The 22,339-nt window shown below is 36.3% G+C and overlaps 1 protein-coding gene across 1 annotated transcript in view; it reads right to left on the bottom strand.

The window, feature by feature from the left end:
- Positions 1-4,979: 4,979 nt before the first annotated feature.
- The window catches only part of ING3 (inhibitor of growth family member 3), a 28,338-nt gene continuing 10,978 nt past the window's right edge, over positions 4,980-22,339 (bottom strand). Inside the window, exons 5-12 of the mRNA XM_069588267.1 lie at positions 17,968-18,064; positions 16,451-16,522; positions 15,583-15,702; positions 12,816-12,973; positions 12,032-12,225; positions 10,042-10,234; positions 8,973-9,011; positions 4,980-7,432 (exon numbers count right to left, since the gene is read on the bottom strand). Of these exons, the coding sequence (XP_069444368.1) occupies positions 7,316-7,432; positions 8,973-9,011; positions 10,042-10,234; positions 12,032-12,225; positions 12,816-12,973; positions 15,583-15,702; positions 16,451-16,522; positions 17,968-18,064 (990 nt within the window). The 3' untranslated portion in view covers positions 4,980-7,315. The remainder of the gene's footprint in view (positions 7,433-8,972; positions 9,012-10,041; positions 10,235-12,031; positions 12,226-12,815; positions 12,974-15,582; positions 15,703-16,450; positions 16,523-17,967; positions 18,065-22,339) is intronic.

The raw sequence follows: 22,339 nt of genomic DNA, 5'->3' as shown, positions 1-22,339 counted from the left end.
ACTGTCAGACTAGGAAGACCATTATTTATGATTATCTGAATATACTGTTATATTACCACTATCTTTAGTTGTAAACACACAAAGCAAAATATTTTTTTTTTTTTAGGAAGAATAAGGACAATAACAGGCTTTCCTGGTGGCTCAGATGGTTAAGAACCTGCCTGCAATGTGGGGGACCTGGGTTCAATCCCTGGGTTAGGAAGATCCCCTGGAGGAGGGCATGGCAGCCCATTCAAGCATTCTTGCCTGGAGAATCCCTATAGAGTAGCTTGGTGGGCTACAGTCCATGGGGACAATAACATGGGTCAAGTTTATGGGGTTACTCTCAGAGGTGCAAAATACATGCAAGATTGAACAGAAAAGTCTATGTGCAATGTCATATTCTTGCCTTAGTGCCCTCACTGTCCTTGTGGAGGAAAATGCTGCACTGGTTTAAGGTCTGTGCAGAGACACCTGCACATGTGTTATCTCCCAGAGCCACATAAACACAGAGCATTAATATATATCAGGTTTAGGATCATGCGTCCTTTCACCTGTCTTTAGAACTTTACATCTACCGCTCATGATAATGAAAAACCAAAAGTTCAGTCTGCAATTAGGCTGAGGTCTGGTTCTTGATATGCTGGAGGAATATGAACAGAAATCCTAAAACAGACTTGCAATTTTCCTGCAATTTCTAGTGCAGTCAACATTTAATTTTTTTGTTGTTGTTCTGTAGCTAAGTAGTGTTCAACTCTTTGCAACACCATGGACTGCAGCACTCCAGGATCCTCTGTCCTTCACTATCTCCACATTTGCTCAAACTCATACCCATTGAGTTGATGATGCCATCCAACCATCTTATCCTGTCACTCCCTTCTCCTCCTGCCCTCAGTCTTTCCCAGCATCAGGCCTTTTCCTTTTAACTCAATTCCATTGCCTCTCTCCTAATCATTATATGAAGTCACTTTTTCGTACAAATCTATGGATTTCATCTTAAGACCACTGAAACTTTATGGGGCTTTTTGTGCATTAAAAAAAAAAAAATCCTCTTCCTTTGCAGTGGTTAAAACCACTACAAGTTAAAACCACTCTAGGCTGCTGAATGGTGAGCTCAGGGTTTGCAGATATCCGGGAATTGCATTAACGGGTAGAAGAGGCTTCCCTCAGGCACAGCATTTGTTCAATTTACACATGGAAATAAAATACTAGAGTGAAAATCTTCATTTTCCTACTATCTTTTCCTTGATTCACGTTTGTGTGAACAGACACATTCTATAGTCTCTAAATTCCTAGATGAACAAAAAAGTCCAGATAGACTTCATCCTCCAGAGTAAGTGCTTATCATTTTAAATTGTCCACCAGACCAGTGTTTCTGAGCATATAAATCTCCTGGAGATTCCATATGACCACACTTGCGGGTGCCCTTTTGAAATGGGATGTTCAATGGGATGTACTCTCATCAGCTCTCTGTAGTTATTGACCCGTCACTCTATTTTTCACAAATTTTTGTCACCATAGGCATTTTGAATATGCTTGCACCAGTACCCAAGATGAGGTTTTTAAATCATATTCTGTTCTGTCTTCTAACTACTAGTATACTTACAGCTCTTTACAGTAGAAACTGCTGACTGGAACTACTTAACTCACTTTCCTATTATTGTAGCATCTATCAGCATCTTTTTGCGAGTAATTAAAAAATTCCCATTTCGTAAGGTTTATACATCATAAATTCACATATTTTTCCTTATCATTGCCATTTTCCCACAAGAAATATCTCACATCTTGGTAACATGTAAGCCAGTGGGGGTAATTTTGTCCCCCAAGGGGCATTTGGCATTGTCTGGAGATTTCTCTGGTGGCCACAACTTGTGGACCCAGGGGAGATGCTACTGACATCTGTGTAGATGCCAGGAATGTGCTAAACATCCCACAGTGCACATGACAGCACACTACAACAAAGAATCGTCTGGTAAAAAGTGCCAACAGTGCTCAGGTTGGGAAACTAAAATTTACCAAAGGAAGGGCTTGTTGCACAATTTTTCCACGTGGCTGCCAAAAATGGTCTGTCACCTCATTTAGAACAGTGAGTCCCTGAGCACCTTGTGGCAATCACACAGGTAGCTCCATTGGGATTTTAACCATTTCTTGAATGTGTAATTAATTATACTGCTCCTCCAAAGAAATGCAATTTGGGCATATCATTTCCTTTCAGCCTTCCAAGTTTGCTTTTAAGATTCACATCCTCTACATAGGTAGAACGGTAAATATTTAAACCAATGAATTGTATCTCTCCAATGTTTTACTCTCCTTTGGATATAAACTTACATCTTGGCATACAGCCAGAATTCCTAAGCTTTTATCAATTAATACATAAAACATGAACAAATTTCATTTGTTATATCATACAATCAAATTACACTAATTAGAAATTTCATTCTTCTTTTCTTCTGATTTACAGCATAATATTCCTTGGAAACCATGATAAATTATCTCAAGATAACCATTCTTTTTAAAAATGTAACCACAGTTCAACCATCCATTTTTATTTTCAGAAAATGAAAAGTATTGAAAATTTGCTGGCACTAAGTTTGTTCCCTGAAAGACTGATGCATGTAATGGGGGATGGGAGGGATAGGGTTGGTCTTCTTACTCCAATGAAGGCTGGCATTCATTTAGCCAATCTAAGTGACTATCAGAAGGAAATGTTCTTTGACAGAGTATGGTTCTTTCGTTACATGTATACCACACAAAGTCTAAAGATTACATCTATATTTAAATCATATTTTCTCTTATATATAGGCTTATTTTTTGTTTTCAACACATAAGGGGATCCTTTTTGAAACACAAATGACAACCATTGGAAAAGTGAAAAAATCTTTTGGTACACTTGGAAACCCATGAAAAAATTATCTTTATAATCAATGCCTCAAACTATTCAAGAAAACAATTATTTGTCATATTAAAGGTAAATATACAAATTCATCAAGGAATAAAAATTCGATAAATTTTAGTGGAGCATACTAGGGAGGTCACATTAAAAGCTTCTATTAGGCTAGTTATAAGATTAGCAAGACCATTCTAATGAACTGACTCATATTTACATTCCAGGTTATTTAGAAATATTTCTGCCTGGTCCCTTGTATTCCATTTGACCTAGATAGCTTTTTAAAGTTATCTAGTACCAATTATAATTGTCCTTATTTTAACATATTAGCATGGAAGGTCCCTCTACTAGAGTAGGTTTAATGGTGCAAAAATAATTAAAATATAGTTACTGCTTTTTTCGACAAGCAATATTCAACTTACGAATGCTTTAAAATAGTTCAGCATTAAAGACTAGCAAGTATACACCTTCCTGTGAAAAATTACTCTTAGTCATTAACAGGCCAGTAGAAGTGAGGAATGAGAATATGCTACACACATTATACACATTCCTCAAGCTCACTTCTCGCATTGGCTTCTGAATTTATAATGAGCCACAGAAAAATGACTATATATACATATTTTGGGGTTTTTTTGGTCGCACCGGGTGGCATGATGGCTTTTAGTTTCCCCTACCAGGGATGGAACCCAGGCCCTCTACATTGGGAGCCCAGAGTCTTAACCAATGGACCACCTTGAAGTCTTATAATGTTCTCTTTACAGTCTCCTTTGCCAGGAGTGATAAAAGTAAAAGGCTCTGAAAAATTTATTAATTATTAAGTTTCTTTCAAATAAACATTTTAATATGTCTAGACTTGTAATAATATGTTACCAAAGTTATTTATTAAGTTAAAATACTGACTTCTAAGGTATACATGACTGACTACTTTAAAATGGAAATGGCCAGAAGAGGTTATCTCTCTTTTATCAAACTTCAATTAAACATAAAACAATTCTGAAGTCATTTCATCTTTAAATCACTTTAAACTTTTTCTGTTGTAGCTAAATCAAAACATGAAATATTAAGATCCTGAGTCAGAAATTACAATGTTTTAATAATTTATATTTTACCATCTAAATAGGGAAATCTAAAAATCTTGATGAACAATTCTGACTTGTAGCTTCAAAAATTGGGAGAAAAGATTCACCTTAAATTTAGAATTTTACAGCCATTTGCAAGACTTAGTCTTAATTTTGTCGTCTCTAGCTTATAATCTCAGTAACAAAAGTGCCATGATTTAAACTTAAATAATCAGAAAGTATTCAACTGACAATATGTAAATGCTGTCACTACTCCCACTGACAAACAACTGCATGGCACAGTGAACAGACTCTCGTGAATTCATGGCTCATGAATAGACTTTCACTCAGCTTTCTAGGTGCCTCGTCTGACAGCGCACTTCCCTATACCACATCTACTCATTTCAGATGACTTTTAAATTCCCAGAATGTCCGTGACACTAAAACCATTTCACCTGCCTGGAAAATCATCTGTTTTTAGGCATCATTTATTTAAATAATAGCTCGTAAGTTAAATTTCTCGGTGTTCCTAGAACAATGGGTACATCCATTGATAGCACTTCCCAAAATACAGCAATTACTTGTTAACATGTCCACCCTTCCCACTTCTTCCACCCACCCACAGACACACACACTCACACACACCCCTCACACAAATACCTTCATCTGTGTAATCTCAACATTGAAATGCTTAACGTTTGATTATAAAAGTGAACATTTTTGAGGATATTCTTTTTTCTCTTAAAACCCTTCTGTTGAAAGATTTTTTTTTTTTTTTGATGTGAAAGTTGAAGGCAAACACTGCAATGTCTACACATTTAAAGAAAATCTTACCCCTTATGGTACATTAGACATTTGTTTTTCTAAGTCTAAAATAATTCATTATGTCAAGAAGACTATTGCTGAGGTCTAAGGACAAAGGGCACTAACATTGTACAAAACAAAGATGGTTGAAAATCTAAAAGATGTGGGATTTGCTTTGGAGGATAAAAGAGTAAAAAAAATGGACTGCCCTAAAAAAGAATGATTGTACGTTTATCAAACACTCAGCTTCGTTTAGGCATTTCATTAAGCCATTTATTGCTTCAAATGTGTCACCATGAACATTTTAATATACACTCCACAGCAGTAAGGCCTCAATTTTCACCACCTATAAACTGTGAACCCACATTCGGATTTTTCTTATGCCACCAACTGTTACACGAGTTTTGTACAACAAAGATTTTGAATGTGTATAATACCAAAAATGCTCATATACCCCTTGATGTAAATGTCACAAAGAATTATTAATAGTTGGCCACATTTTTTTTTTTGATGAGGTAGTTCCATGTTTGGCCCATTATATAGATCTCAGATATTAACAGGTTCCACTCATTACTAAATAATTGCACAAAATTTTGGTTTACTTCTTTATACATGCTTCAAAATATTCAACGTTTGAGCTTAAAATTTGTCAAAATGTTTTTCTGAGTGATTTGGTTAAGTAGTGGAATTCACACACTGAAAGGGACTAGCTATAGCAGCTGGAAACAGGGATGTTCCTGACTCTGACAAGAACTTTCTCTTAAAATAAGGCTGTACATAAGGCTTTTTCCTTGAACCAATTCCTATAAAACAGTGAGTTTAGAAAAGTCATTATGTATAAGATTAAACAATACCACTGAGCATCCCCAGGCAACATGCTAATAAGCTAATTGAATACTACATCATATATTATTTCTTTAGAGTTTATAAAATCTCCATGAAAATACTGAGTATCATGAAATCATGAGTACCCACAAATGAACCTAACTTAGTTTCATGGGCTGTCCAGTTATAAAATTAGACTGCAGCAGCTCAGAACTGTGGAATCTCGAAGCTGGAAGAGACCTTGAAAATCTCCTATCTAATCCATACCCTTTTGGGTAGCATTGCATAGATTTTACAGTTTTCTATATAAGTTCTAAGAGGCTCATAAGTGGTTTTGATTAAAACATAAATCTGATGGGCCCAGTACATTTCAATATAAAATAAATATGACATAATAAGTATTTCTAAAGTTTTAAGGATTTTTCTACCGACTCAATATTATACCTTAAATAAAACTTCCACTATGCAAAATTTCTAGTTTAAATAGCACCTATAGAATAAAACTTTCAGGATTGCTTACAGACATCCTGAAGCTGGCATCACCCTGGTTTAATAAGGGCCAGAGTGATTAAAGAAGTGAATTAATTGGCATACCAACATGTGGTAAAAGGAAAAAGAGAACTGAATTTTAAGCTCCAATCCAAGGGGTCTCTCTACTTTAGTTTGGCCATAGTGCCTCAAGTCAAAACAACTATAATGATTATTTCCGTTTGTCTGCTGTAATTAGACTTCTTTCATGTCCCTTAGACTGAAGGAAAAGCCAGGGGAATGTTCTAGAAAAATACATTTGCATTTCAAATTTACATAAAAATGTCTTTTCCTTATTTTTGTATCACAAATTCCAAGCATTATTAAAGACATAACAGATTACGCAGCATTCTGTGTCCTGGGCCTCTGTCCTTTTGAGATTATGAAAATTGGAAGTTAGTTGGAATTAAGAAATTTTCATTATTAAGTGTGTAAAGTATAAATACAAGTAATTTTTTAAAAACTTTATTTTAACACCTAATACAATTCCAATTTTAAGGATTACTTGCACAAAAAAATAAACACATTTGGTATAAAAATGTTATCACTTTAACACCCTTTCCCCTCAGCCCTCCCACCCCCACCCTCAAGAACTGCACTCTGTCTGGATGCAGAAACATATAAAGACTAATGGCCCAGATTCGTTTTTACCTACAGGAGTTTCTGTTTATGTACCCAGGTACTCTAGAGGACATCAGCCCACTTTATCACATGAACCATTTCCTTCAGCCCGCTGAATTTAGTTTCACAAAGAAACAAAGCTTATTATGAAGGCATTTAAAAAACCATTATCTTTTTAGAAGCACTTTTTTTTTTTTTGCAACCATTTATATACAGTGTTACATAACAGCTCTGGAGTACAGTACATGCAGCAGAACATACCTGTTGAATATAAAATACTCTTCTTAAAATCTTCATCGTTGGAATTCTTTGAAGTCTACATTATAGAATGCCCATTACTTGGAGAAAATGGTTGAGGAGTACAAATGTCTGCATACGTTGGCCACTGAAATAATCCAAGGCTAACTGGAATAATATCTGGAGCACACCAGGAGTGCATAAATAATTTACTTACATTATTAAAATACAACCCATAAAATTTAAGTTCAAGATCTTATAGGATTGTCTATGTAAATCCTTTAAGTGGTTGCCTGCAAATGCACTGCTGCTTCTTTTTTTAAAGTCCTATATAAAATGTTGAAGCTTTTTTCTTCCACAAACGAAATGGCCTCCCTTATTTGTGCCGACTGCCTCTCCTCTTCATGGCAGCAGTGCACTGTGGACAGTACCATTTTCCTTTGGGGGCCTCTGTCAATCCAACACATCCATAATGGAACCATTCTATGGGGCACTAGAATGCAAAAATGCCAAGTAGTTTTTAGTAAAAGATTAGGAAGTATGTTAAAACATGCCCGCCCAGCAGATTAAATATTCATAATTAGATTGGTGGCAACAGAACTTAGACATCTAGGAGACGGCTTTATAGATCATTTAGTCCAACTGGTAGGGTTCAGAGATGAGGAAATGGAGACACAAAAAGTTATATGCATCTTTGTTAACTCTGAGCTTCACATAATCAATCTACTCCCATAATCTTAAAATAATGAACACAAATCATTAATTTTTGTTAAGCTGCAGAGTATGTGGATACTAACTCACAAGGACAAGAAGTAAGATGGGTCTCTCCCATAGCAGATAAATGTATTTTAAAGATTTTGTTTAATATTCAGCCTTATTTATTTCCTCATAAAGTAGAACAACCTACTTGTAATTAAAGATGTAGGGATTTCCCTGGCTTTCCTTTTTTTGGCATTTATCTATTTCTAGATATGCAGAGGAAAAGAATTCCACGGTGTAATATATTAAGTGGTTCTATACTCTGACAGAAAATCTTAAAACTCCAAAGAGCACAAAATGAGAGGGATCAGAGAGAGTGTGATGCAGTATTCATAGAAATCTCATTCATCATTTCCACCAAGCATCCCAGAAGACAGTTTACAATGTCTTCTTGGGACGGTTTTGCAGTTATCATGAACAGCCCACAAGTGGGTCTGCAGAGGGAGGTGGAAGGAGAGACTTTTCTATGTGAACCATGTTATGGGGAGCCTGGCAGGTCAGGGAAGTACACATTTCGGTGTGTCAACCCTGATCAATCTTCAAATTGTTTTAAAAATTTTAAACTCTTATTATCAAACTTAGGAGCCTGACATTACTGATTAGCCCTTCTTTAGAATTCAGGCTTCTGTCACTTCTCTGGAGGAAAAGATGGACAAAGGGAGCTAAGCAGTGTGACAGTAAGAAGAGAGTGGAAATTACTAGACAAAAATATTCTCAGCATACAAGAAAAACGTATCTCTAACCCAAAATAAGCTTCAAGGAAAATAAACAGGAATTCTTTTCTTCCAAACCTTATTTTTTAATATCAGAAATGGCTCCTATTGGCTGAACCTGCAGAGCACAGCAGGAAATATACACTAATGGGAGAACAATAACCCACATAAGAACCCTCACCTTTGCATCATTTTTCCTGAAAGAAAGTATTGCTCTAAAGTTCCAATTCTTCATTGTGATAAGAGAACCAAATCCTAGCAAACACAGAACTCTTTGCCAAACGGGGAAAAGGGTGTTTCTAATTTTCATACAACCTGATGCCTTTTGAGAAATGTAATCTGCACATAAAACCATAAAATTAGCTTTAAAACAGTTAAAATAGGGAACACATTAAGGGACACTATCTTATTTGGGGGAGGAATATTCCAGCCTTAATATAATTAACATAACTGCAAACCTGTCTCCTTAAACTGAGACACACTAAACAAAAAATATACATTCCAGGAATAACAATATGAGACCTGTTTTTTCATTCCTAAGTAGAAAAATTTAATACTTACATCTTGGTTATCACAGCCCACCATCTCACCATAGGATACCTAGTTAAAAGAAAATGAAATATTTTTATTATGACTATATAACAAGCACCTAAATTCAAATAATTGTTTATGATACTGTAAAGAAAATAGAGGGAAATACACAAAATATACAACTGAATTAAGAAACAGGGCATGTAGCTTTATACAGTTTATCATTTTTTTTTTTTCTGAAGGATTTTTGGGGCTAGGGGTGTACAGCAGGATAACACAAAAATTACATGCTCTTTGACCGTCTATAAAAACTTGTTCTATAAACTACCTTGATAAAGGAGTTAATTTTTTGAGTGGTTCCTTTAATAAAGATTTTAAGTTTCTTTCTTGGTTATATACATAAAGTTTTGTTGTTGGTTTTTTTTTACTTTTTCTTGGGTCATGTTAGGTCATACATATTTTTGCAGTCGATAGTCCATTTTATTGAAACTTCTAAATTATCTGTTTATTTCATGTCATTTCTCATTTTTCTTTTTGCTTTTCATCACTAGCTGGAGAGTATGTGGATCCTAACTCACAAGGACAAGAAGTAAGATGGGTCTTTCACATTGCAGATAAATATATTTTAAAGATTTTGTTTAATACTCAGCCTTATTTATTTCCTCATAAAGTAGAACAACCTACCTGTAATTAAAGATATAAGGATTCCCCTGGCTTTCCTTTTTTTGGCATTTATCTATTTTTAGATATGCAGAGGAAAAGAATTCCACTGTGCAATACATTAAGTGGTTTTATACTCTGAGAGAAAATCTTATCACTCTGAAGAGCACAAAAGGAGAGGGATCAGAGAGAGTACGACACAGTATTCATAGAAATCTCATTCATCATTTCCATCAAGCATCCCAGAAGACAGTTTACAATGGTCTTCTTGGGACGGTTTTGCAGTCATCATAAACATGTCTTTCTATCAGAAGCAGGAAGAGGATATAATAAAAAGCCAAAGGTATTTTACTGGAGTAAAAAGAACACTAAAAAATATGAAACAGCTCTTTTCCTATTTTATTCAGATTATGCTTCTACAGACATGTCAGACTTTTACCTGATTACAAATGCAGTATCGTGGTTCGTTTGGGTCATAAGTCCAATCAACCTGACTGTTGGAATCAGATTCTGGTACTACTGTTGTTTGTTGGGAAATTTCCTGTACAACAGTTGATGATGAAGAACATGATGATAAGGAAGAAGAGGAGGAAGAAGATGATGACTGTTGGCTTGAAGACTTGTTGTTGTTTCTGAAAAAGCAGTATCAGTTTTATTTGTTGAGCATCCAGAAGAACTTAATTGAGAATAACTTCTAATTAATGGTATGAAATGAAATAACAGTAAATATATAAAATACTCCTTAACCCTCAAGCCATCTGATGAATGGATTTAAAAGCACAACTGTTTAGAGCAAAAAGAGCAACATTTTTCATAATAGCTTATTTTTGTTTCAGATCTTCTTGTTTTCTGGAAAACAAAGATATTTTAAAAAATCCTTTTAAAATATTTCAAAGTTTTTAGAATAAACTTTTAATCTGTTACTTCTTACCACTGATTTAAAGAGTAGGCAATACTTTTAAGAACTAGTTATGGCTTCCATACAGACATTCTTTGTATTTTTAAGCAAACTGAATACTCTTGATCAGAATCAAAAATACAAATACACGTAAGCATTTGATGAAAATGATAACCATCAACTGATATGTGAATACTCACCTGTGTAGAACATGAAGCAGAGTGTGTTAAAATTCACAAAAAATTTACCATTACACATACGCTAATAAGTTTTAAAAATATGAAACTTTATCATCAGCAGTTATAATAAATTTGGGTCACTAAATGAATTTTTAGATATTTAAGGTTTAGATATTTAGCACTTTTGTGGTAATTCTACATTGATCATTCTTTTAGAGATTCATCCACAGGAAGCACAGGAACACAGAAAATACAACATTTACTGACAGAAAATATATTTAAAAATAAATTGATACAATTACGGTATAATTCTTTTGGACTAGCAATTGAACTTTCATTATGTATGAACACCTAACACATGCAGGTACTTTGGAAAGACGGTGCCAAACGCTATTAAGTTTTCATATGTGTGCTAAATTGCTTCGGTCATGTCTGATTCTTTACGACCCTATGGACTGTAGCCTGCAAGGCTCCTCTGTCCATGGGATTCTCCAGGCAAGAATACTGGAGTGGATTGCCATGCCCTCCTCCAGGGGATCTTCTGGAACGAGGGTCATGTCTCTTGCACTGGCAGGCAGGTTCTTTACCACTAGCACCACCTGCGAAGCCCCTTTCACATGTATGAGTTCATACAATCATCCTAAGAATCGTATCTATAAAATCTAGGGATATTTTCATAATTTCAATTTAGGAGACATAATACTAAGGACTAAGACAATTTGTTCTTAATTAAAATGAAGACCAGAAACACATGGCAGAATAAGGGGTTATAAGTTAGAAAAGGTTTCATTAAATGGTTTATCTTAATGAACAAAAGAAAGTAATGAGAGGTCATCTATTAATAACCACAATTTAAGACTTTAGAAAAAGTAAGGTTTCTTAGAACTTTTTAAGGACTTTGCCTCTTCCAAAGTAAGTCAGTGTGAAGTAAATGTCATGTCTTCCCACCTCCCCAGAGTTCATCCTGACCCATTTTATATATATATATATATATATATATATATATATATATATATATATATATATATATATATATATGCATGTGTGTGTGTGCGTGCGCCTGTGTGCTGAGTTGTGCCTTACTCTTTGTGACTCCATGGGCTATTTTCTGCCAGGCTCCTCTGACCATGGGATTTCCCAGGCAAGAATACTGGAGTGGGCTGCCATTTACGACTCCAGGGCATCTTCCTCCCCAGCCAGGGATTGAACCCGGGTCTCCTGTTTGGCTGGTGGATTCTTTACCACTGAGCCATTTGGGAAGCTGCCTCTGTTTACTACACGGAAGCCCAGCTGGATGCTAGGTAGTCTGCACACGCAGTAAAGGTATGAGCTACTATAACAATAAAACTTACTTGCTCTTTCTCCCACTCCTTGAGTCGGCTGTTGATGAGCTGGCGTTCTGTGTTAATGTAGTCATGAGCGCTGACGATGATGAATAGCCAGCTGCTTCCCGGGGCATGGAAAACTCTTTTCCCAGCTGAAAGTCATTATTCTTAAATGCTTCATAACTGGCCTTTAAACTTGATGTCCTTCGTCCTTCTTTCATCTTAAAAAAGGCAGTCATTGATATTATTAATACATATAAATATGCATATTTTCTTTTGTCTTACTATTTACAGCATTATTTTGGCTTACCTAATATTATTTTGTTTTAAACCATTATGTTCATCATTGTAATTTAAGTTATTTTACATAAAGATTTAGGATTAGTTTTTACCCAGTTATGAGGTAACTACAGAATGGGTAACTTAATTTGGAATATAGATAGCCAGCACAGAAGTGAACAAACTCAAGGCAACCTAAGTTCTGAGGCTACAGAGAAGGCCCTGGAACTGGAAGAAAGAATAAAGTATTGTCCCAGCAGGAGCTGTGACTTATAGTCAGGAAAATGAGTGTCCTGAGCAATTACTGTGAGAAGCGATCTGCACAAGATTGTATGAATCTATTTTTGACTTTTCACTATCAAATTACTGCATATTTATTTCTTTAAACATCAGCTATCATAAAACTACAATTAAAAATGAAATTATCCAATGCAAGAAAACTCTTTTTGTTCACATCAAGTTATTTCTACTAGAGTCTGACAAGGATTCAGACAAAACTTAACACTCTGTATCCAAATCCTTTCTTTTTCACCTGAGCTGTAGCTTGAACCGCTTGAGCTGCTGCCATGGTAATTGCCCCTGCACCAGTTCCTGAAGATAGGGAGCCAATATTATAGGATGCCAGCGGTTGGGAGGAATTCACATTGTAAGCGTTGTTGGAAGCGGCCGTGGAATTATTATTTCGACAACCTGTGTAGAATTAAAGAAGGAATGAAAATGGTTAGACAGAACAAAATGTTAGTGAGCTTAAAGTATATTACTTCTCAGCACAGATATAATCACTAAATTTAAATTTTCATGCCACATTTTTTCTTCTTTCTTCTTACAATAGACTCTAACCAGGTAAATAATCTGTATCAGTTCAGTTCAGTCGCTCAATCGTGTCCGACTCTTTGCGACCCCATGAATCGCAACACACCAGACCTCCCTGTCCATCACCACCTCCCGTAGTTCACTCAGACTCAAGTCTATCCAGTCGGTGATGCCATCCAGCCATCTCATCCTCTGTCGTCCCCTTTTCCTCCTGCCCTCAATCCCTCCCAGCATCTGAGTCTTTTCCAATGAGTCAACTCTTCACATGAGGTGGCCAAAGTATTGGAGTTTCAGCTTCAGCATCGTTCCTTCCAAAGAACACCCAGGGCTGATCTCCTTTAGAATAGACTGGTTGGATCTCCTTGCAGTCCAAGGGACTCTCAGGAGTCTTCTCCAACACCACAGTTCAAAAGCATCAATTCTTTGGCAGTCAGCTTTCTTCACAGTCCAACTCTCGCATCCATACATGACCACTGGAAAAACCATAGCCTTGACTAGATGGACCTTTGTTGGCAAAGTAATGTCTCTGCTTTTGAATATGCTATCTAGGTTGGTCATAACTTTTCTTCCAAGGAGTAAGCGTCTTTTAATTTCATGGCTGCAATCACCATCTGCAGTGATTCTGGAGCCCAAAAAGATAAAGTCTGATACTGTTTCCACTGTTTCCCCATCCATTTGCCATGAAGTTATGGGACCAGATGCCATGATCTTCGTTTTCTGAATGTTGAGCTTTAAGCCAACTTTTTCACTCTCCTCTTTCACTTTCATCAAGAGGCTTTTGAGTTCCTCTTCACTTTCTGCCATAAGGGTGGTGTCATCTGCATATCTGAGGTGATTGATATTTCTCCCAGCAATCTTGATTCCAGCTTGTGCTTCTTCCAGCCCAGCGTTTCTCATGATGTACTCTGCATAGAAGTTAAATAAGCAGGGTGACAATATACAGCCTTGACGTACTCCTTTTCTTATTTGGAACCAGTCTGTTGTTCCATGTCCAGTTCTAACTGTTGCTTCCTGACCTGCATACAGGTTTCTCAAGAGGCAGGTCAGGTGGTCTGGTATTCCCATCTCTTTCAGAATTTTCCACAGTTGATTGTGATCCACACAGTCAAAGGCTTTGGCATAGTCAATAAAGCAGAAATAGATGTTTTTCTGGAACTCTCTTGCTTTTTCCATGATCCAGTGGATGTTGGCAATTTGATCTCTGATTCCTCTGCCTTTTCTAAAACTAGCTTGAACATCTGGAAGTTCACAGTTCACATATTGCTGAAGCCTGGCTTGGAGAATTTTGAGCGTTACTTTACTAGCGTGTGAGATGAGTGCAATTGTGCGGTAGTTTGAGCATTCTTTGGCACTGCCTTTCTTGGGACTGGAGAAGGGAATGGCAAACCACTTCAGTATTCTTGCCTTGAGAACCCCATGAACAGTATGAAAAGGAAAAATGACAGGATACTGAAAGAGGAACTCCCCAGGTCAGTAGGTGCCCAATATGCTACTGGAGATCAGCGGAGAAATAACTCCAAAAAGAACGAAGGGATGGAGCCAAACCAAAAACAATACCCAGTTGTGGATGTGACTGGTGATAGAAGCAAGGTCCAGTGTTGTAAAGAGCAATATTGCATAGGAACCTGGAATGTCAGGTCCATGAATCAAGGCAAATTGGAAGTGTTCAAATAGGAGATGGTAAGAGTGAATGTCGACATTCTAGGAATCCGCGAGCTAAAATGGACTAGAATGGGTGAACTGAAATCAGATGACCATTATATCTACTACTGTGGGCAGGAATCCCTCAGAAGAAATGGAGTAGCCATCATGGTCAACAAAAGAGTCTGAAATGCAATACCTGGATGCAATCTCAAAAAAGACAGAATGACCTCTGTTCATTTCCAAGGCAAACCATTCAACATCACAGTAATCCAAATCTATGCCCCAACCAGTAATGCTGAAGAAGCTGAAGTTGAATGGTTCTATGAAGACCTACAAGACCTTATAGAACTAACACCCAAAAAAGATGTCCTTTTCATTACAGGGGACTGGAATGCACAAGTAGGAAGTCAAGAAACACCTGGAGTAGCAGGCAAATTTGGCCTTGGAATACAGAATGAAGCAGGGCAAAGGCTAATAGAGTTCTGCCAAGAGAATGCACTGGTCAGAGCAAACACTCTCTTCCAACAACACAAGAGAAGACTCTACACATGGACATCACCAGATGGTCAACACCGAAATCAGATTGATTATATTCTTTGCAGCCAAAGATGGAGAAGCTCTATACAGTCAGCAAAAACAAGACCAGGAGCTGACTGTGGCTCAGATCATGAGCTCCTTATTGCCAAATTCAGACTTAAATTGAAGAAAGTACGGAAAATCACTAGACCATTCAGGTATGACCTAAATCAAGAATCTGTATAATTAACCTTAAATGCTGTCATTCCCCTTTATTTTAATAAAAACCAAAAAAGATACAATCACATTTAAGATACTAAACTTACCTAGCGTATTTTCCTTAGAGGCATCTGATGTTAGGGTAGATAAAAGAGCTTCAGATTTAAACTTCTTTTCAGGTAAATGATCTGTTGTCGTATGGTGAGAGGTTGGATTATATTTCCTTTCTGAATATAAATAAAGAATTTATGTGTTATTAAATTTTAGAGAACTATGGGCAAGGCATAATACATTCATCTGATTATAAACCAAAACAACATTGTTTTCTAAGAAGACAAGAGAAACAGAACTCTGTGCCACATGTCTTATTAACAGCTGACTGCTCAGACATTTAAAAAACTTCAGTAGCAAAGCAGTGAAGTAAGCCATGATGCATACTGGTTTCATATATAACATGAGAGAATTTTTTTTCAAAACATTACCTACAATTTCAAATATTTTTTAATCAACCTTTCATATCGAATTGATTTGTCAAAAAAAAGGCATCAATACAGTCAATTTAGTCAGCTAGCATCTGACTAAACCACTCATTTACTCACTAACTCAACCATTTGAGACTTTATTATATGCCAACAGTAGGCTAAGCACTTGAGAAAGGATGAAAAAGAACACTCCCTAGAGAGAATCAGGTTATTTGTATCTAGAGAGTATACACTGCTGTTAGTACCACACATTCTTCCTTTGAGAATGCCATGTAAAACAGACTACCTGTTCCCAAATCAAATATGCTCTTCCCAAATGAAGAAGATAAATCTGCCAGTAGTTGCAATGAAAAACTGTATCTCACAAGATAAAAGAAAGGGGAGGGTATCTGTTTCTCAATCAGTTGTGCAGAGCTAATGAAAGAGAATATACAGATGATACAATGAATTTTTCATTGTTTTTAAGATTTTAGCTCTCCTAAATCATACTTACTCTCCACTGGAGTATGTGAGTGAGCATGGTGATTGTTCACTGGCTGTGAAGGAGTGTCTAATTCCAGAGATCCTAAAAAAAAAAAAAGAGAGAGAGAGAGAGAGAAGCACAGAGATACATTGCCATGAGATGTCACCACAGAACTTTACACACCAATCAACTACAGGACTGTGGACCCTTAACCAGCAGAGGACCAGCAAGCTCTGAAGTCTATGCCTGTACCATTTTAGTCAAACACATTAGAGGGTCATCACTGCTGATTTTACCCTGCGCCAAACTCATCCTCTTTCTAAACAGTAAGTAACCCATTTTTTAATATTCACCTTTAAGTACAAAATGGGTCAAGGCATGCTCATGTCTGGCTGAGGAATTCACCACATTTGGTACCACATAAGTGGACAAATGGATGTTATAATTTCATTACTGATGAGACCTAAAAAACTCAACCTAGAGTTAACTGAGTTGAAGACCTTTTAATGGGAGATACTGAAGTATCAGGCGATGGGACATTACTATAGGAAAAAAAATTCTTTGATCATTAAAATGATATATGAATGTAAAGACTTCTAAAAGAAGTTAGGGATTTTGCTTGTGAAATGTGATGCATAGAATCTCTACCTCTAAACTTTAATATACTTTTAAAGAAATGTCCTCAGTTTATCTTGGTCCCTTGAGATGAAATTATGGCAGGGCACAGGGTGGAGCAGTTTTCATAACTTGATCTGATGACTTTGATATGTTTGTGTCCTTACAGAGGATGCTTCATTAACCTCCCTGAGGTACTGAATAGGCATGGATTTACTGCTACTCATAGCTATTATCAGCATTTCAAGAAAATAAAACATTTTATTTTGTCTCAAGATACTTATCATCCTCAGATAGGATTCCCCTGAAATGAAAGTATCACAAATAAATTAGATAATCATCTAAAGTGATGGACCTATTTGGGAACACAAAAATGCAACTATTGTACCAAGATGGATTCATGTGTGGTTGCTGCCCTAGCTGACCTGTAGAGAGTATATGAATAGAGATATATGTAACCTAACACTGTAAAGAAACCTTTCATCCATGTGTAGAACCAGGTATATGTTCTTGCTACTGATATGCACCAAGAAAAGAGATGCCTGAACCTTTAGTTAAATTATACTAGAAATCGGCCATAATACTGACTTGATTCAACTAACATTTACTGAATGCCTACTCAGGGCTTACCATGGTACCATCTGTTTTTATGGACTCTGTCTATTTAGGCTGAAGAGCTAAATTTGTTCAAGAAACAGAGCTCATGTCTCCATTTTGGGGAAATCTCCTGAGTTAAACCCTAGGAATGATAAGAGTAAATTATAGCAGGAGATCAAGTCCAAACAGTCCAACTGCTAGGGACCAAGTGATCCCACCAGGTGCCTCTGTCCACCAAGGACCAGGATCTGAGAAGTCTCTGTGGAACCAGTGTCTCCTCAGTGATGTGCACATGTATTGTCCAATGGTGATGGAAAAGTGTAAATTTTACTTACGCCTCTCTAATATCTCTGTAATCCCAGCATTATCAGCTTCCAGCTCCATTTTAAATTTAGCCAGTTCCTGATCCAGCTTTCTCAAGTGTCGATCTACCTGTTTCAAAGAAGATCAAAGATAACCACCACAATTTGGGACACTATCAAAGTGTCGGTTTAATGAGGAAGCCTAAATCTTTACTTCTTTTAGTGCATCTGCTCTGGATCCTTGAGCAAGTCAATTAACCTACACTACAGGTTTTTATTCTATAAAATGAGGTTGCTAGGCTAAATACCTCCCAAGTCTCCTTGAATACATTTTAAGAAACCAGAATTGCAATTTGTCAGAGAATGTTTGGAGGAAGTAGGCTATGAAACATAAGCAAAGATGAGGGGTGGGTGGCATAGGAAACTTTTCATATATACCTTGGGATTACTTTCAGCCTAAGCTCCTCCTCCTTATAACAAGACCATCCACACTGCCAGACCATAATAACTGTTACTTACAGTAAGGAATGAAAGATCCTCAGTCTACAAACAAAGAGCCTCCTATACTTTACACATACATTTCTCTAAGGCAGGAAAGCATACCATTATACTTGTAAACATTTATGTAAAGAGTTGAAACAAAAGGGGTTTTTAGCCAGAAAGTTCCATTCCACAAAAGCTTGGTCAAAATGGTTTTATTGAAATACTGTCACACTTGGTTAAGGTGGCCAAATTGTATATTCTCATTCACCTAGAGATCTTTGGACTGAAAATTTTCTTCTGAAAATTTTATAATACCTCAAACTAGCAACAAGTTTTCATGTATTTTTTTAAGCTTAATATTAAATATCTTGATACTTTTTCAAATTTACTACTTTGAAGTCAAATCAAAAAAACAAAAAACAGTCTTGAAAAATATTCATGTCATATTATTAGCAATACCTTTTTTCAAATTCTAATGTCCCTCTTAATCACTGTCATAATTAAGAGTAACTTTCTTACAAATATAAAAATGTCTCCAATACATTAGAGGGCAAAAAAATTAAGTAAGACTTTCAATGAAATTATGTGTACTTAAGTGAGGGGTTAGGGAAGAAGAGTACCAAAAGACAATCTGTGCGTGTTAGATGCCAGGACATGTGTTTGGTGCATTAAAAGGACTATGTTTTCTAGTCCTTGCTCAAACCTTTTGAGATAGTACTGTCTCCATTTCATAAGTGAAGAAACTAGACTCAGAAAGGTTAAGCAACACCTGCAAATTCAATAGCTAATATATTACAGAAACAAGATTTAACTCTGATCTGTTTGTAATAAACTGTGCTTCACTGTTTATACTTAACATTGCCTTCTGAATTTCCACATGCAGAAGCCAATTTCTTAACTGAAAGTAATATAATTCAAATTGAAAAAACATAAAAATATTGTCTTATTATTTATATTTTGTATATTAACAGCAATCATTGGGATGCTGGCTTGTGACTTTTCAATAATTCAAAGCCCAATTTTCCTTCCATCTTCACACACGTGTTATTTTTCAGAGCTTGGTAGAAGCTGTAATTACAATATTTAAAATCCTATAGGGTCATATCAGAGAAGGCAATGGCAACCCACTCCAGTACTCTTGCCTGGAAAATCCCATGGATGGAGAAGCCTGGTAGGCTGCAGTCCATGGGGTTGCTAAGAGTTGGACACGACTGAGCGACTTCACTTTCACTTTTCACTTTCATGCATTGGAGAAGGAAATGGCGACCCACTCCAGTGTTCTTGCCTGGAGAATCCCAGGGACAGGGGAGCCTGGTGGGCTGCCATCTATGGGATCGCACAGAGTCAGACACGACTGAAGTGACTTAGCAGCAGCAGTAGCAGAATAGGGTCATATATTGTAGACACATGCTCCTATTCAAAGAACCTGCAGGTAACCAAGCATCCTTTAATGGAACCACCCTTTCAATAATAAAGTGTGAACACAGACCTCTTATTCAAGAATATCGCTTACATTGTCAAAATTTAATCTCAAGGGAAATCAGAAAAAATACTCATGCTTAAATTCCAAGTCTACTTAATGCAATGAAAATACTCCACCACCTTTCTTACCTACACCTATATTACTAATAAACACTGAGTTCCTATTGTGTGCATGGCGCTGGGTAAATGGACAATACCTGAAGAATGAGAGAATCCCTGCCTTCACAGGAATTAACACTAAACTGACAAATCAAGATTTATATAAGATTTTTAACATAACGGTATAAACAAAAAATAAAGTCTCCTAGATGCAACAAAAGGAAAACAAAGGGTCAGAAGTTGCACATAAAGAAAAAACATAATATTGGGATCCTGTAAGCATAAAGGAGCTATGAATATGTTAGTGAAGAATGGACTGTCTTCAAATAGATGGAAGGAAGGAGTAATAATTAAAGAACTAAAGAATGTATAGAGATACAAAGACAAAAAGCATTTTTGTCAGCAGTGTAGACAGTATAGAGGTGATGCCTGCATAGGTGTAGACAGTACAGAAGATAAGTGTTAGAATTTCAGCTGGGAGGGTGCGGATGGGGTGAAATGAAGAAAGGACACATACCTCCCTAACCCATTCCATCTCTGCATTTAAGAGCCCCTTAATTATATTAAAGACAGTACTAATAAAGTTTATTATACCTGAAAATATGGAAATAATGATGGAGTTCCCAATACTAGACAGCTCAGAAAAAGCAATGGGACCCAAAGAATTAATAACTCAAAAAACCAAATTCATAATTAAAATAAACAAAGAAAAGCCTCAACCACACCGTGGTGGGGAGCTCTGTAAGGTAGCTTCCAATTAGTCCTACCTCCTGGTAGATTAAAAAAGATTATGAACTGATTACTATTATAAGCAATTATCAGACGATGAGAATTCTTTTTATTCGAATCATCATTGTTGTACTAAATCAAATTTGAAGCTGGAAAGAAAGCAGATCACAAGATTTAACTTTAGCTATAAAGCACCAGAATATTTAAAACAGTATTAAACAGCCATAGCAAGAGCTGAACTGAATGTGACTGAAAGCTATTACTACCTATTGGGTTGGTCAAAAAGTTCGTTTCAGGTTTTCCTATATCACCATTTGGAAAAAAACAAACAAACATTGTGGCCAACCCCACATGTGACTCTGAACAGGTAAAGCACCAGTCCTAGCTGATCACCATAACAGCTCCACAGCTATGAGTCAAATCAAGAATCTAAGTTATTCCATTCCTCCACCTGACCCTATAAGATGGCTAAGATTGATTTATGGTAGCAAACAGAGTACTGAGACAATTGAGAAACTTTCCATTAACCATAGGTTTCCAACACAAGGCTGACCACAAAGCCTAATTATTGATTTGTTCCCCAGTTAATGTCAATAAATGCTAGCCACAGACGTTTCCTTATTCTACAACCCTAAATCATAACTTACAACCCCAAAGCATAAACTCTTTAAATGTACTATCCTTCTGACCTTTTCAGACACAAAGGAAATTCTGTCAAGATTATTTTTCAACATATTTAAGATCACAAAAACATTTAAGTCACACGTGGCCTCTGAATGAAACAAATAAATCCTCAGCCTTTAATTATTTTTGCATAGAGCTGTAATCCTTTAGCCTTGCTCTCGTCTCTCCCAGTTTTCCAGTATTCAAATTTCAAAATGTGTCACCTGATGGACTCAAACTGAACTAACTATAGCTTCTTAAAAGTTTTTCCATGATTTTATGGCTTCCAATACTGACAAATTCTGAAAGTTAGATGTTGAGTTGCCTTTCCCAATGAGCACTCAGTCTACAATGTTCCAAGCTGAAAACCATGGCAATAAGAGATAAATTTCTATTCATGAAGAGATCGACTAACAGTGAATAAGGAGGGTAAACTGCGGAAGAAAGGAAATGATGGCAAATTATTTCTCTGATCATCTATCATGAAAATGATTCTTCACATTCTGAATTATATTTAAACTGGATAGAAATTTGATCCACCTTTAGGGTGAATCAAATAGTTAAGGCCTTAGCACATAAACCACATCTAATCATTCTCCTAAAACACAATAAGGATAGGAGACAAATCAAAAGGTCAAGCTCACATAATATATTTCCTTAATTAGAGTATCAGATGAGGAATTCTCAAATTTATAGGTAAAATGTGGGCCTGAAATATAATCATCTGAGGAATAAACCAGGATATAAAAAAGGAGCAAGTTCAAGGGTATTTAGGAATGTAACAGGCTGCTAAAACCATTCAGGCATTCACAAAAAGCTCAAGCTTTATCACAGTATATATAAATCACCTTTATTAGGTATTATAATCTAATACGGCCTTATGACAGTGACATCTGGCTGAGGAACACAAAAAAAGTGTTTAATGACTATAAGTATCAAGATTCTAGAA

The sequence above is a fragment of the Ovis canadensis genome, chromosome 4, assembly GCF_042477335.2.
Source record: "Ovis canadensis isolate MfBH-ARS-UI-01 breed Bighorn chromosome 4, ARS-UI_OviCan_v2, whole genome shotgun sequence".
NCBI lineage: Eukaryota > Metazoa > Chordata > Mammalia > Artiodactyla > Bovidae > Ovis > Ovis canadensis.
Note: the sequence above shows the minus strand (reverse complement) of the source record. Positions and strands in the feature narration are given on the sequence as shown.